Source organism: Pelodiscus sinensis, chromosome 2 (genome assembly GCF_049634645.1).
Source record: "Pelodiscus sinensis isolate JC-2024 chromosome 2, ASM4963464v1, whole genome shotgun sequence".
Taxonomy (NCBI): Eukaryota; Metazoa; Chordata; order Testudines; family Trionychidae; genus Pelodiscus; species Pelodiscus sinensis.
In genome coordinates, this window is record NC_134712.1 from 7,625,181 (window position 1) to 7,642,434 (window position 17,254).

General features: G+C 40.4%; 1 protein-coding gene across 18 annotated transcripts in view; it reads left to right on the top strand.

Moving 5' to 3' along the window:
* Positions 1-17,254, top strand: part of PTK2 (protein tyrosine kinase 2) — a 330,274-nt gene that overhangs the window by 234,917 nt on the left and 78,103 nt on the right. For 9 of the 18 annotated variants that reach the window (XM_075920049.1, XM_075920046.1, XM_075920048.1 and 6 more), the window contains 3 exons: positions 10,299-10,382; positions 11,602-11,619; positions 16,714-16,770. In XM_075920049.1, coding sequence (XP_075776164.1) covers positions 10,299-10,382; positions 11,602-11,619; positions 16,714-16,770 — 159 coding nt within the window. The remainder of the gene's footprint in view (positions 1-10,298; positions 10,383-11,601; positions 11,620-16,713; positions 16,771-17,254) is intronic. The other 9 variants (XM_075920051.1, XM_075920055.1, XM_075920052.1 and 6 more) reach the window with 2 other exon arrangements.

Below are 17,254 nucleotides of genomic sequence, written 5' to 3' on the forward strand. Positions count from 1 at the left end.
GTCAGTCTGATTTGGATCCCAGACAAGATAACAGAGTGATGTGGCAGTCACTTAATAAAGAATTAAAGGAGGGTAATAATATTAATGCACATCAACATGGGTTTATAATGGATACATTGATACCTTTTTTTGGTTAGATTAAAAGTTTAGCTGATGAAGATAATAGTGTTGCTATAACAGACTTCTGTAAGGCTGATCTACCTTTGTTGTGGTCTATATTTTACTGTGACACAATTCCCTATGAGGAAAAATCATATTTCCCAATAATATGAAATACAAAATTTTGCTGCTAACAATTAAAAAAAATGATCTTTCTATTTAAAATGTAGGTCCTATACTGGAGCACTATGTAAGCTGGTCAAAGGATAACTCAGTACCTGAAATAAAATGAATCCGTAATTTATAAAAATTGTCTTTGTTGTTTACGCAAATTGAAGATATATATTCCATTTCCCATGTAGAGATCTATTCATCATATTAATGTCTGTGTTCAAATCCCTCTCCCACCATTTCATCTCGATTGTTTTTTTATAATCCTCCTTTTCAATCAGAATTATATGCATCTTTGAAATTAAACCATTTTTCCAATTTGCCCCTGGATCAGCTCCTCAAATATGTTTGAAGTCTAAATAGACATCATTGTATCCAGATTTTACAATAAAATATTTACCTTATGTATGTTTACGATATGTGATGTTTATATTATTTGTATTACTAGAAGATTTACTCGCCATTGCTCAAATCCTTAACTCAATTTTTGCATTTGGAAAATAAAATGATAATGTCCATTCTTCATTTGAATCATTGCTCTGGGGTGGGGCTGGGGATGAGGGGTTCAGGATGCAGGCTGCCCTGGGGAGAGGACTACTCCAGTTCTCTCTCTCTGCAGCAGCTTGGGGCCAGGTGAGAAGCACCTCTCCATGGCTGTTGCAGCTCCAGCGGGCGCAGCCAAGGGAAAGGTACATGTCCCCTTACTAGGACAAGTCCAGATTTAACTTTCCCCCTGCATTCCCCAGCCAGAGTAAGAAATGCAGCAAACTTTGCACTTTCCCCTTGCTCTCTGACACAGAGAAACAGAAGTCAGTGATCTTGATTGGGGGTTCAGCCCCCTGCTCTCTCTCAAGGGTGTCTAGAGGATGGAAGGCTCAGGGCTAAAGCAGTCCCAGATGGGGTGAAGGTGCCACTTTCACCTGTTTGATGATTCTACTTATCAGAAAACCAGACAGAAAAGAGACAGTCCTATTCCAGACACATCCCATTTTCTTGGGCACAATCTAACCCTTACCTTGCTTTAAGTTATGGTAAGAGGAAACTGTATACCAAATTTGGTGGTCCTAGTTCTTACCGTGTAGGAGAAGTTCTTGAGCAGATAGATAGATCAGATATATTGTAGCTTACATTCTTCTTTGAGTGATGTCCCAGTGGGTGCTCCACATTAGGTGCTGGGCTTGCCCCGGCACCGCAGGATAGATATGTTCAAAGCCGTAGTCAGTCAGACCGCGGGGGGCGGGAGGGGGGGGGTGCCTCGCAGCGTTTACACTCTCCCGCGCTACGCAATTTGATCTAATCCAGTCCTCTCAACCACCTCAGGCTGCAGATGGAGCGAATCGTCTCTCCTTCTTGCTCAACCTTTGTTCAACCTGGGGAGATAAAACAAGTTATATTTCCTCAGTTTTTCTACTCTTTATATTTCTTATACTCATTCATGTTCGTTTAAAATTTTTTTTCCTGTTATCATAGACTGTTAAGTTCTTGTTCCTCCTCCCTTTCCCCTGTTGAACTTTAGACTCTTGTACATAGTTTAAAAAAGGGCCGGGAGGGGGGGGGGAGAGAAGAGAGCAACATTGAAACAGAAAATGCCGGGCTCTCCCAGATTTAAAAAATGCTCCATGTGCCGTGACGCCATGCCTGCCTCCGATGGCCACGTGGCATGAATTCACTGCCTCGGCAAGAGCCATGTATCACAAAAATGCATATATTGCTCAAAACTTACAGCCAGAGTCCGCCACGACCTCAAGATGAGGCTCCGTATGATACTCTTTGATAAGGTGCTCCAGCCGTCTGGCTCAGCCTCTCTCCGCCTCAGGCCACTCAACAGCCTCAGAGACAGAGCGCCTCTTCTCCCACTAGGGCTCCTCCTAAGAGGCCCAGGCCCTCCCCAAGCAGATCGCTGCCTTTGACTCCTCATGGCAGAGCTACCTCTAGGTCTAAGTCGGGCACTTCTGCTTTAGCCACTCATTCAATCTCTAAACCATTTAAGACTCTGCCTTGTGTTTCGCACCATGCGGCCGCAACGTCTCCAGTGGCGGAACTGGCGCCCTTGGCACCGAAGTCATCGACACTGTCTCTATCCATGGAACCGCGGCACCGTTATGGGCTGCATCTACCTCCTCTTCAAGTTCCTCCCCAGAGGAACTGGCAGCTTCGGCACGGGAGCAAACAGCGCCTACCCCAGCGCGTGATCGCTCAGCACCAACCGAATCCTGGACTTGACCACTGTCACCAGCATGTGAGCCCTTGGCACCACCCTCAGCGAAAGTGTGCTCAACACCGCAATTGGCACGCACTCGCCATGACTCAGGTGCAGTATATCATCGCTCTGCACCGACCTCGGTGCCAGAATGAACAGCCCCAGCTAAAGCACGAGCAAAGACCTGCCATGTTCACAGTCCATCCCCAGCTTCACTGCCTCCTGTTTTTTCTTCGGCTCCATCGCCATCTCCACCATCAGGCAGGAGGTCACCATGGCTGTTCAGGAGTTACACCTCTCTGGGTAGACTCCCATCTCCCTTCCTGACACTTCCTAGGGATACCTGAGTCTACTCTCACCGCTTCTCTGCCTCCCCATCTCCACCCATGAGGAGATCTTACTCTCCCTCTCCATCCCTCCAATCCAGAAGATCATCCTCTCAGCATGAGTATACTGGACACCACCGTTATGGGCGTTCTCTTTCACGCTCATCCTACTATTACCGCGATTGATATGACTATTCCCGTTGCCATAGGGAATACTCACCACATCACCAGTGTTATTGCTATTCACCCAAATCCCTGCTTCGTTCTATGACAATCTACTCCTCCTCCAGACACTCCCCACTTTCTGTCCCTCCGCCCATTGATCAAGGCTCATCGCCTCATCATTCACAGTTCAAAAACAACAGTCTCAGACCACTACAGAGCCATATCCTCCTGAAGTCTCCCCTACAGATCAATCCTCCTCCCGGGACAAAGCAGTTACTCCTGGGGATGTCTCCCCACCAGACGACTTGAGACAGTTCCAAGATCTGTTTAAGAGAGTGGCAGTGTCTCAGGAAATCCAGCTGGCTGAAATTAAAGACAAGCAACATCATCTCCTAAAAAATTTACAGACCACCAATATCACAAAACTGGCTATCCTGGAAGTGGCTAATGAGCTTTGGCAGACCCCTGGCTCCACTCTTCCGACTAACGGCGGGCTGATAAGAAATATTTTGTACTCCCAAAGGGATCAGAATTTCTTTTTTCCCACCCTCAACCCAATTCCCTTGTAGTCAATGCAGCTCAACAGAGAGCCAAGGCTCCGCACTATAAATCAAATGCATCAGACAAGGAGTTCAAGAGGCTTGACTTATTTGGCAGGAAGGTGTACACCTGCTCAACTTTGCTTCTGAGGATTACTAATTACCTTGCCCATTTTTCAAATCACAATTTTGACGATTATGCAAGTCTCACACCTTTAATAGAGGCCCTTCCAGAATCTAAGAGGCCTCTTCTTAAATCTGTGGATCAGGAGAATTATGCTGCCATGCAAACCAGTTTCCAGATCGCTATGCATGTAGCAGACACCGCAGCCCGCACTACTGCCACAGCAGTAGTTATGCGCAAGGCCTCATTCCTCCAGGCAACAGCAATCCCAAAAGAACTGCAGTCTAAAATGGAGGATTTGCCATTCGATAAAGACGCTTTATTCGCTGAGAAGACTCATTCAGTCTAGCATTCTATCAAGGACACTAGGACAACATTATGGTCACTTGGGATGTACACTCCACCATACAAGAAACGCTTTTCCAAAGACGTTACGATTATTTCCACCCCAGACAACACTGGCAACCGCAACATCGACAGTTTGACTAACCACATCAGAATCGATGCCGGAGACCAATGTGACGTCAAAATCAAAATAACTGCACACAAACACAACCCGGCAACAAGCAGCATGTTTGACGTGTTGGTCAAGAGCGAGCAGACAGCCTCTCCAAACCCCAGTCACATCTTTCACCATCGCTTGAGGCCCTTCTACAACCAATGGGCCAACGTCACTTCCGACAGATGGGTTCTAGAAATAATCTGCTCGGGTTATGTCATTCCATTCCATTCCCGCCCACCCACAGCCCCACCATTCCCGTCCCTCTTCAGGGACCCCTCTCACGAAGACTTATTGTGAACTGAGATTTCCCATTTCCTCCACATAGGAGCAATAGAGAACGTACTACCTCAATTTCAGGGAAGAGGATTTTACTCCCGCTATTTCCTTGTGCAGAAAAAAACCGGCAGATGGAGACCCATATTGGATCTTTGACATTTAAACAAGTATATTTGAAAGCAACGCTTCAAGATGGTGACATTAACCTCCATTCTACCGGCCCTGGAGCAGGGCGATTGGTTTGCTGCTCTCAACCTAAAAGATGCCTATTTCACATGACAATTCATCCCGCTCACAGAAAATTTCTACACTTCATGATTGGCATGGACCATTTTCAGTATCGAGTGCTGCCATTCGGCCTCGCAACGGCACCAAGAGTCTTTACAAAGACATTCGTAGTCGTAGCTGCTTACTTTTGACGCAATGGCATCGTCCTATATCCCTACTTGGATGATTGCCTAATAAAAGGATGTTCGTCGATAGAAACTGCAGACATGGTGCAAAGTACAATCAAAACTTTCCGTGCCCTCGGTCTCCTCCTCAACGAGGAGAAATCCACCTTGACCCCTACTCAGAACCTAGAATTTATAGGCGAGCACCTCGATTCAGTTACAGCAATGGTGTATCTACCCATCGCCAGATTTCAAGCAATCCAAAACCTGTTGGACGAACTCCTGTACAAACAAGAGGTACAGGTTATTACAGTACTCAAGCTAATGGGTCATATGGCATCCACGACATATATCGTTCCTCGTGCCAGGTTACACTTCTGGCTGCTGCAGCACTGGTTGATCTCAATATACAATCCCATCAGGCACAATGTACGCAAGTGGGTAACTGTTCCATCCAACGTCAGGTCCTCCTTGCACTGGTGGACAGTAGACGACAATTTACTTTCAGGCTCTCCATTTCATCACCTGCCCCCTCATTGTCACATGACCACAGATGCCTCCCTCATCGTCTAGGGTGCCCACATGGGGAACCTATCAGTCCAAGTCTGTTGGTCACCACAGGAGTCTCTGCTGCACGTAAATCTCCTGGAATTGAGGGCTGTTGCCAACGCTTGCAAACATTTTCGCGCACACCTCCGTAGCTCCACAGTCAGCATCTTTATGGACAACACAGCGACAATGTATTTTATAAATCAACAAGGAGGTGCACAATCCCGATCGCTGTGTACGGAAGCAACCCGACTATGGAATTGGTGCATTGCCAACGGCACTACCCTTGTGGCGTCCTACTTACCTGGCATCAGCAATATGATGGCAGATTCCCTCAGCAGGAATTTCGCAGTAGACCACGAATGGAAAATCAATCGGGATGTGCTCCATTTGATCTTCCGTCATTGGGGCATGCTGCGAATAGACCTGTTCGTTACTGCCAGCAACAGGAAATGTCACCATTTCTGTTCCAGAGCGGGCCTCGGTCATCATTCGGTAATTCTGATAGCACCAGAATGGTCTCACCAGCACCAGTATTCACTCCTATTGCGACTTGCACGACTTCCACCGTATCGTCTTCCATTAATCCAGAATCTTCTAACCCAGAAGCGAGGCTCTCTTCTTCACCCACAATTGTGCACTCTTCATCTCTCAGCCTGGTACCTAGTTGGCTGAACGCCTCAGAGGCCCTATGTTCTGACCGTGTCAAAGACGTTCTCATACATAGAAGGAAACAGAATACATGCGTTACTTACCTTTCCAATGGTGACTCTTTACTTCCTGGTGCTCCGAACATCATATGGACCCTGAATTCGTTCCGATCGCCACGATTCTGAACTATATAATGCACCTGCAACAGAGCGGACTAGCCTTATCCTCTCTAAGAGTCCATATTGCTGCACTGAATGCGTTTTGGCAGCCAATAGAGGGGTTTTCGCTGTTCGCCCACCCTCTCACCAAGAGATTTCTTAAGGGCCTGTTGAACCTGAATCCTCTGGAATCTGGACCTGGTACTTTCAACTCTAACAACTCCACCTTTCAAGCATCTGGCCACCATACCTCTTCAGACCCTTACCATGAAGCTGATCTTTCTTATCACCATCACGTCAGCATGCAGAGTGAGATCGTGGCGTTAATGGCATCGCCTCCCTACACCGTCTTTAATAAGGGTAGTGTTGTTTTAAGGCACCATCCAGCTTTACTCCTAAGGTTTGCTTGGAATTTCTCCTTAACGAACCAATAGTGCTACCTGCCTTTTGCCCAAAGCCTCATGCTTCACCTCGTGATGCAACACTTCATTCACTAGACGTTTGTAGGGCCTTAGACTTTTACTTAGAGCATACTAAACCATTTAGGAAAACTGGTAGATTATTAGTCTCTCTCACTGAACGCTCCAAGGGACAGCCCTTATCTTCCCAGAGAATCTCCAACTTGATTGTGTCCTGTATAACCCACTGTTATACGATACAAAATGTACCCCTTCCACAGTGCCCCAGGGCCCATTCTACTAGAGCACTAGCTACCTCTACTGCTTTCCTGAAAGGTGTTCCTCTTTCTGACACCTGACAGGCTGCCACCTGTTCTTCTGATGAAACATTCGCCAAACACTGTGCTGTCGAAACAAGGTGGCTTTCGGATACTTCCATAGCATCTGCAGTGCTTTCTTCCTTTCATACATAGTGACATCTGAATCCCACCTTCTTCATTTGGGTGGGTACTGCTACTCAGTCACCTAATATGGAGCGCCCACGGGGACATCACTCGAAGAAGAAAGCGAAGTTACTCACCCTGGTCATTCTTCGAGATGTGTATCCCCGTAGGTGTTCCACTGTCCACCTGCCTCCCCGCTTCGGAGTCTGTTTTGTTCTTTTACGGATCCTGAGGCGGGTTTGAGTGACTGGATTAGACCAGATCGCGCAGTACAAAAGAGCGCGAACGCCGTGAGGCACCCTCTCTCCCCCCAGTGCATGTGCAGTCCGACTGACTATGGCTTTGAACATCTCCATCCTACGGTGACGGGGCAAACCCAGCACCTAATGTGGAGCACCCATGGGGACACACATCTCAAAGAACGACAGTTACTGCACCAAGGTGAGTAACTTCACTTTACTCTTGGTGTAACTTCATATCGGGGCTCAAGATCCTCTACTTAATGGGGAATAAGAACTAGAACAATGAGGCATTCAATCTGTGTTTTGCTTCAGTCTTCACTGAAAAAGTTAATTGTGACCAGATGATTAAAATTATATTAACAAGGAGGAAGGAATGCAAACCAAAATAGTGAAACAACAAGTTAAAGAAAAAATTAAGTAAGTTAGATGTATTCAAGTTGGCAGGACCTGATGAAATTCATCCGTAAGGTACTTAAAGAGCCAGCTGAACCAATCTTGGAAGCATTAGCAGTCCTTGTGAGAACTCATGAGGGACAGGAGAGAGCCCAGAGGACTAGGAAAGGCAAACATAGTATGTATCTTTAAAAAAGGAAACCAAAAGAACCCAGCGAATTTCAGACCAGTTGGCCTAACTTTGAAAATATACTGGAACAGCTTATGCAATCAGTTTTGTAAGCAACTAGAGGTTGATAAGGTTATACAGAATAGCTAGCATGGATTTCTCAAAACAAATTCATACCAAACCAACGTGACTTCTTTCTTTGACAAGGTTATTGGCCTTGTGGGTAGAGGAGGAGACACAGTAGGTATGATATATCTTGATTTTGTAAGGCTTTTGACAAGGTCCCACGTGACATTTTCATAAACAAACAAGGGAAATGTGATCTAGATAAAGTTGTTATAAATTGGCTCTACAAGTGGTAGAAATACTATGTTCAAACAGAAATTATCAATGGTTTGTTGTCAAGCTGGAAGAACATATGTACCGGAATTTGCAGGATCAGTCCTGAGTCAACTACTATTCAATATTTGTATTAATGACTTAGATAATGGAATGGAGACTATGCTTATAAAATTTGTGGATGACACCAAGAGGAGTTGTAAGTGCTTAGGAAGACAGGATTAGAATTCAAAAAGACTCTGATAAATTGGAGAATGATTTTGAAATCAAGAGGATAAACTTCAGTAAAGACAAACACAAAGAAAGAAGGATAAATACGTACAACTACAAAATGAGGGGAAGATGGGTAAGTGGTAGTATTGCTGAAAAGGATCAGTGGTTACAGTGGATCACAAATTGAGTATGAGCTATGTGATGCAGTTGTAAAAAAGGCAAATATTCTGGAATGTATTTACAGGACTGTCTTCAGCAAGACATGGGAAATGACTGTACTTCAGTATCAGTGAGGCCTTGACTGGAATTCTGGGTTGCACACTTTAGGAAAGTTGTAGACAAATTACAGGGAGTCCAGAAGAGAGCAACAAAAAGGATAAAATGTTTTAAAAAAACCTGACGTATGAGAGAAGGTTAAAAAACTGGGCATGTTTAGTCTTGAGAAAAGAAGTCTGAGGGCTACTGCAAAGAGGCATGTGGTTTCTTGTTCTCTCTGTCCACTGAGGTTAGGAGAAGTAATGGTCTTAAATTGAAGGGAGATTTAGGTTAGATGTTTGGAGAAACTTTCCAGCTAGAAAGATAGCTAATCCTGGAATAGTTTAGACAAAGACACCTTTCAGGGAGCGTGTAGGTATATTGATCTTACCTCATCACAGGGGAGGTAGACTCAAGGATCCTTTCCAGTACTGCATTTCTATGATTTTATATGCCCTAGGAATTTTTTGGGGGGAGCGGTAGTTAGTTCTGTGCCCTGTGTTATACAGGTTAGATTAAATTAGATGGATACAGTGGTCCCTTTGGCTTTGGAGTTTTTGCTAATGTGGCACCCATGCCTAGTAGTCATTCATTTAAATTAAATAACTCCATTTTAAAACTACGTTTTCCCCCAAACCCTACAGAAGTCATAACCATTGTCAACTAATGTTACACTGAATTTTGTTGTTAGAAAACAAAGGTTTTTTAATATTCTGTATTTCACTGTAAAAAGAGTGCATATGTTAATATTATCAAGTACCCAAATGCATTAGTAGTATGTGTTTATCAGGCAATGTTTACTAACTTATAGCCATAGAAATGAGAAAGTATACTGGTTCTGCAGAATTGTAATGTGTTATTGAATAGTAAAGGCATATAAATGTCCTTGCTAGTGAATGCAACATAAATGTTGAAAACTTGGGGTCTTATTCAAAAGTGAAGAAAATCCCTAAAATCTCCTTATGAGTCAGCCCCAAAATTTAGCTCCAGCCATCCATGTAGACAAGAATAATAATTGGACACTGAAAAGAAACAAAGCTGTATTGGGAAACTTTATAAACCTATCCCATTATCCTCTCTTTCTAGAAAAGAAAAAAGATAGATTTCTATTCAAATGGAAACATTAACACAGCCATAACTATTCAGTCACAAGCAGTGTTTCACTTTTTTATTCATTTTGGTTTGGTGTTTCTTGTGTTTTAATGTACCTTTGTTGTGTGAAATGTTTGGGGTTTTTTTTAATCTTCTTATGAGATTCCAAAGAATCGATTCTGACCTTATTAGAAGAGTGATTACTATGAAAAAGTTAGAATTTGCAAACAGTTACCGTATTGTAGTAGAGCTTAGGATGGGGATTTAATAAATGTAATTAAATATCAAAGAGCCAGTTATTCATGTACTTGATAGTGGTTGGCAAATTTTGACTTTTTAATAGATTCTGATGTAAATCACTTTAGAAAAAGAGAAATAAGAAAAATAATTTGTTTCTAAGGTGAGAAATCTACCATAAAATAGTAAAAATAGTTTATCGTTTTAAAAAGATTTGAATATATATCTTTCAGCTGTAGAATGGTAATATAAATCTTTTTGCTTTTACATTCACACGTGCATATGTTTTCTCAAGTTTCTGTTTTCTTTTGTTTCCAAATAATTTGTTTCTGTTTTCTCTTTCTTTTTCTTGCCTCTTTGTAAAGGAGTCAATCACTGTCAGCATAAAGTAAAGAAAGCTAGGCGCTTTCTCCCTTTCGTCTTCTGTTCCCATGAGCCACCACCTAAGGGTACTGCACTGCTCTTTGTACAGGCTGCCTTATTAACCCAAAGCTGAATATACTAACTCTGTTACTGTTTGTTTACAATTTTCTCCAGCCTCAGGTAAACAGAGTTCCAAGAATAATTGCATTAAATTTCTGTTGTCCCCTACAATTGGATCTTCAGTTGAGATGTGTCATATACTTGATACTTTTTTATAGAAGAGTTTGTTCTGTCATATGTGACCGTGGCAAATGATTTAGTAATTTTAATTGTGCAGTTGTGTAGCCACAAAATCCTGCAGCTTTCTTCTTTCAGTGGTACACTTGGATTGCATTCTTGGACCCCTGATACAGCATGCAAATGAATGAAGTAGGAAAGCAGCAATAAATGTAACTTAATACCACATACAGAATTAAAGGTTGAACACAGTGATACTGGATGCTGTGTGTTCATCCAGTGTTGTCTGGCCACTTTTATCTGGGGGGATAAATGTAATAATATGTTCATTAATTTTACAACAGATATATGCATTTTGAATTTTAATTTTATTTGCAATTACTGATAAAAGTGCATCACTTCCTAGTGCGGATATTTGGAATAGCATAGCTAAATCCACAATATCAGTATTAATTTTGAATAAGTGCCCTATGGACTTGTTCCATTTGTCATTATTTAAATCACAGTTACATATAACCGTTTCAATAAAGGGAATGTTAAGTTCTTCCATAGCTTGTCAGCATCTAAGCAATAGCATAATGCATCCAATATGAAAGAGGTAACACCAATTTTAAATATTTGAAGGCATAACTGTATATACAAAGCTTTAGTGGCCAGATCCTCAACTGGTATAAATTAATTTTTCTTATCTGGCCTACAGGCTTTATCTTGGTAATGGAAGCATCAAATAAAATCGGATATTGACACTCTTGTAGCAAAATGCACTGAATTAAGTGGTCTCCCTCCTAAATTCAATTGTTGTACTTCATGTAATAGTCACTAGCCCACATTATATCCTATTCGCTGAAAAGTTTAAACACTCCTCTGAATCTTGACTTTTAGGAGGCAGGTCTTAAATTCCATTACCTTTCTGAATTCTCTTGAGCTAAGTATATAAAATAACTTCAGTTTTGCTATATTCTTGGTTTATTCATGATTTTAATAGTATATTTTCCCCCACCCCTTTTCTCTCTTTGTCCCTTCTTTCTCCCCTTTTTCTCTCTCCTTGCATGCTACCTGGATCTGCAGATGAAATTAGTGGGGACGGTAATACATATTTTCTAGTCTGTATTGCTAATGTGATATGCAGCCCTTATATTCATATACAACTAATGTGCATTTAAGTGATCAGTTTTCATGAAGATCATAGTATGAAAAAACCCTAAAATGCATTAAAGATCAATTGGTATAGTATAAATTTTAGCACCTTATGAAATAGTGTGACTGGAATAGACTTCAGACTTCTTTCGGGAGAAGCTTTTCTGGAAGAGATCTTCCAGAAAAACTTCTTTTGAAAGAGAGCGTCCACATTGCAAAAGCACAACGAAAAAGTGATCTGCTTTTTCGAAAGATAGCATCCACACTGAATGGATGCTATCTCACATTTCAACTATGATTACTATGGATGGAGTGGCCTCTAGGGCACCTGTGCTTTTTCCTCTTTCCTCTTCTTTCGAAAGAACTCCCTCTTCCCCGTCCACACATGCCTTTTTCCGAAAGAGCTCTTTCGGAAAAAGGCTTCTTCCTCATAGAATAAGGATCACCAATGTCAGAAAACCGCCTCTGTTCTTTCAGTTTTGTTTCGGAATAATGCGATTGCAGTGTGGACATAATTGAAGTTTTTTCAGAAAAACAACTGTTTTTCAAAAAAAACCAAAAAAACCAACTCTGTAGTGTAGACATACCCTGGTAGGCTGGGACTGAATAAAGAAAAAAAATTCAAACACTGTATGCAGTGGATTTTGTACCATTTTATCAATTATGTTATCAAGTATGAATTGCACGTGTTTGCGGTGAGACTTTTGGCATGGAGCAGAGGAAGTGTGTGGGCTTTTCAAGAGTGGTTATTCAATTTGGTAAAGATAACAGGCATAATGTAGACAAAATTAATTAAAATAACTTTTCTTCAATTAATAAGGTCAAAAGACATAACAGAAACTGGTACCTGATTGCAACAGATGATACCTTCATTTCAAAGGCATGGTATCATCAAAGTCCTCTCTTGTTCATTGGTTGTATGCCTAGGGCAAAGAGAAGTTGTTAATCACACAGAAATTTAGATTGAATGTGTGGAATGTTTGTTGCAGGCATGAAATCCATAATCTAATGGCTGAATCTTTACAATTATTCTTTAGATGCTGGAAATTGTAATAATAACTTTATACCTAAAAGTACACTTTGTCTTATATTTTCAAAAATGAGTAGTGACTTTTGGGTGCCTCACTGTATGGATGTCTACTGTGACACATTATTAAAGAAACCTAATTTTCCATAAAGTGTTGAGCAGCCCCAAACTGAAAATAAGTCCCCTTTAAGCAGACCCAGACTGGATATCAAAAATCACTACTCATTTTTGAAAATGTAGAGTCACTTACATAATTGTCTTGAGAAATCAGACTTCCATTATAGATTTAATAGTTCATATAACATACTTAGGAAATAAATAACTACGTTACCCCAAACAAGTATCAACAAGACTATGAAAAGTGGAAAATGCAAGGGCACTCTTCTGTTCCCAAATTAAAGTGTTCAGGAAGGTGTTAACCATCTTTTACTCAGTTCTTTTGGATATAAATTATAGGAAGGTAGCACCACTTAAGTTTTCTTTCTTCCCATAGAAGCCTGTTGGCTTGGTGAGGGCTGTTGGCCTAACATTTGGTCACATTTCTCTTATAAACTGAGATGTTATACAGCTGTTTATCCCTTACATGCTAATATTACTAAATTTTTATTGTGGACTATATGTATATTTCATGTCTTGTTATATGTTAATGGCAATAATAAACACTTGAAAATGCTCTCAAAGGGTACAATAATGCAGACCATTTCAGAAAGAATATGAATCTTCTCAAAAGAAAAAATACAGTGCATAGTGCAGCTGTGATGGACAGTTTGATGAGATGAGTTTTTCGAGAGCCTAATAAAAAAGGTCTGGATTAGCAAATAAAATTCTATGTAGATGTCTCTATTTTAACAACATTATGTTTTTCTAAAGGAGACTTGTATGTGTTGTTTTAATCTGAATGATTGGTAGGTTGGCTAGAAGGTATACTTTTAGATTTGTTTTTTTTATTTGACACACTAATGGCTTAGGATACGCAACTCAAGCTACTAAAATACATAGCTGGAGTTAGCTTATCTTAAGCTGGGCAAATGAGACCACACAGTGGGAGGCTGATGAGAGCACATGTTCCCATTAGCTTCCCTTACTCCTCACAGAAGGAGGACTACTGGACGCCTGCGGGGGCTGCCCTCTGCATTCTATTTAGGGGTCTATACTAGACTCTCTAAATAGAAGATCAACCTCCAAGCGTCAATCCCCTTGTAAGTGTAGACATGCCCTAAAGGAACTAGTCTGTTTAATCCTTTATTTCTCTACTTTGTCAGGGGCATAAACATTGTATTGTAGGAAATTCTATCTTTGGGGACCACATCACTATTTGAATATTGTAAGGGCTGATGAGACCATTAATATCATCTAGTCTGACCACATGTATAGCAGATTGCAAGAAACCTCACCCAGTAACTTCTTCATCAAGCCCATAGCTTTGTTTGAGCTATATCTTATCTTTTATAAAGATGCCCAGACTTTACTGAAAGACAGCAAGTGATATCTTAAGGCTGGCCATTTGAAGACTGATGGTCCTCAATACCTCCAGACCAGATTTCAGCAGGAAGAATGGAGGTTCCCACTGACTTCCAAACCAAGTGACGAAGACTAAGACAATCCTTTTCTATGCCTGTATTTTTGTAACCTCTGATAGTTGTGTCGCAAGAAATCTAGTCTAACTCCTGAAGACTCATTTTGCTTAATGGTTACATACATTTAGTACATGTTGGACTCCTTGAGATGCTATTTCAAGTTCAACTTGGACAAATGACCTTCTGCAGCATCCTAGCTAATATATCTTAATTGCACACTTCCTGATTGAACCTCAATCTGATATTGAGCACAGTTGGGATCTTCGACTGTTCCCAACTTCTCTTCTTGTCTTTTATGCTATTGAAATAAAGCAGCTATTCTTGCTTTTTGAACCCTATAGCACTCTCTGTTTCCAACTACCAGTAGGACATGGACCCCAACGCACAAGATGTAATTCCTCCTGAAGAAGAAGGAATTTTTTAAAACCACAGTAAAGTCAACCCATTCTCCATTCTGTAATATCTCAAATAACAGCAGAGAGTAGCCAACACGAAACAGAAATATTTATCCTAAGAACCAAAAATGAACTCACCATATTATTGAAAGAAAACAGAATGACATATCACCATACATCAATATTATAGGAAGTGAAACATTCATTTTCCAAAGGATGCTAATTCTTAAGATCAGCATTTCTCAAACCAAGGCTGGTATCCTGGAGAAACATCATATTGGTAGCAGGGGAGAAGTAAATAAGCCAAGAGAAAATGAATAAATTAATCATTCTTCCCTTTGCTGCATGTTTTCAGTATACGCTTTTACCATCCATCAAATATTCAACACATGATGCTGTTTTGTGGAGTCCTGAGTGGAAGTAACCTATCAAGAAAGAAAAATTAATGGAATTCCCCTGCCTATGTGTTTTTTTTCTTCTAGAACACCGTATATTTTGACAGTAAAGTTCCTCTCTCTCTTTCATAAATGTTTTCAACTTGTAAACTCTTGACTATCTGGGCTTAGAACACCTACGGAAGTGGCCTGATTTTCCTGAGCATGCAGCAGCACCCATTAATATCATTAGAAGTTGTTGGATGCTTCGTATCTTTGAAAATTGGCCATTTATTTGGTGCCTAAATATGAATTCAGGAGACTAACTAAAGACTGATTACTTTAAAAAATCTAGACACTTTTATATATATTTAGGAAAAGGCTGTTATGATAGAGTTTTAGAAATCTTACCATAGATAGTTGACCCATTTTCATGGGTTAAATTTATGCTCTCTGGGAGAATTAAATGTCTGCTTGTTAGTGGAATGAATGCTTGAGTAGCTACTTTCTCACTGAAAGTGTTTTGGGGCTGGGAATCTATCTCCTTATATGACTTTACATCACATAGATATGAACAGGCTTGCCAGAAAAAATCATTATTTTTTGTCATTGTAATGGTTAATGTTTATTTTTAAACAATTTTCTGTTTTATGTATTTAAATGTTCTCAATTGCAGGAAATTGGAAGGTGTCAGACAATAATGTAATGACAATAGACTGACATTCAAAACGTTTAAACTTTTATAAATGTTAAAACCCAAATTGTCAATATCATATGTCAAAATATACAAAATATCCTTAAATTAAATTTTAATAAGTTCTTTAGTGGTATTTTTCTTTCTTTACCAACTTGTAAATGATTATTATCAATGGGAATAATTTTACACTCAAGTGTTTAAGTAGGGAGAGAAAAGAACTGTCAGTTTCCTTGAACTATTAGCTTTCTAAGTACTGACACTTTGTTAAATTTTTTCCTATCCATGACATTCTGTTTCTCACCAACAAACTTGAAGAACAACATCTGGCTAGTTGTCAAAGTGACTTTCCAGGACACTATGAAAACTTAGATTATCAAGGAAATAACTTTTACAAAGTGAAAGAGTACCAGCTCCAGGGATTTTTCCTGCACTACACAAACAGGAAAATCTATACACCTCAATACCTATAGACCGCCACACAGTTAAAAGTATGCATTTTACTTTTCTTGAACACGTGAAGCACTGCTTGTGTGGCACAGCAAGGCCTGCTGATTTGCACTTTACCAAAAAGAAAAGAGTTTAATCTCTCAAAGTGGGCAGTCTCTGTCCATTGTCAACAATTGTTTTTTTAGCAGAAAATCACCTGTTAAAGATACCGAGAGAAATTATTTAGTGTAAAGTCATGATGTTAGACTAGTTGATCTGAATTACAGAGCTAATACGTTCAAAAATGCATTCTCCTTTTGCTCCCTCAGAAATAAGTATGTGGACTGAAGTATAGTGGACAATGAGGTCATCATAATTTCTGTGCATGAGCAGATTTCAGTCATGCTATCTTAAATGCATTTTTGCAGTGGTGTGAAGTGGGTTGATAATAACATAGCAGCTTTTATTTGTGGACGTTGGGCTAAAAAATTTTAAACATTGTATTAGCTTGTCTTTTTCCCGAAATTCTCTCATTCCTCCTTTACAGAAACAGATGACTATGCCGAGATTATAGATGAAGAAGATACTTACACAATGCCCTCAAGTAAGTACACTCATGAAGTCTGGAATTTTCCTACTTGATTGAAAAGTTGCTTGGATTGAGAGAGCTCTAATCTGCATTTCAAAGCCTCACAAAGAAAATGTTCTTCAGGCGAGATTATGTTTTGAAGCCTCATGAATTCTGCATCCCTACAGGCTCAGTCTCTGTGACAGTCAAACAAATTCTGACAGATTTTACTGTACTACATTGTACTGCAGTAAAATGCCATCTCACACCAAAACACGGAATTTTAAGTTGTGCTGATATGATGTAGCACTTAGGAAAAGGAGACTAATAAAAATGATTTGAAGCAAGGCTAATTCAGACAGGCACTTTCTAAACTTCTCTAAACAGCTCAGTCCTGATACCTCATTCCTGATCTTCAGTGTGCCTGCTGTTTTAGTCCTTCAGCCTCCCTATAAGAGAAACTTCAGTAGTTTTATGGAAAATGATAAGCTATAGAAACATGGATGAAAACACACAGCTC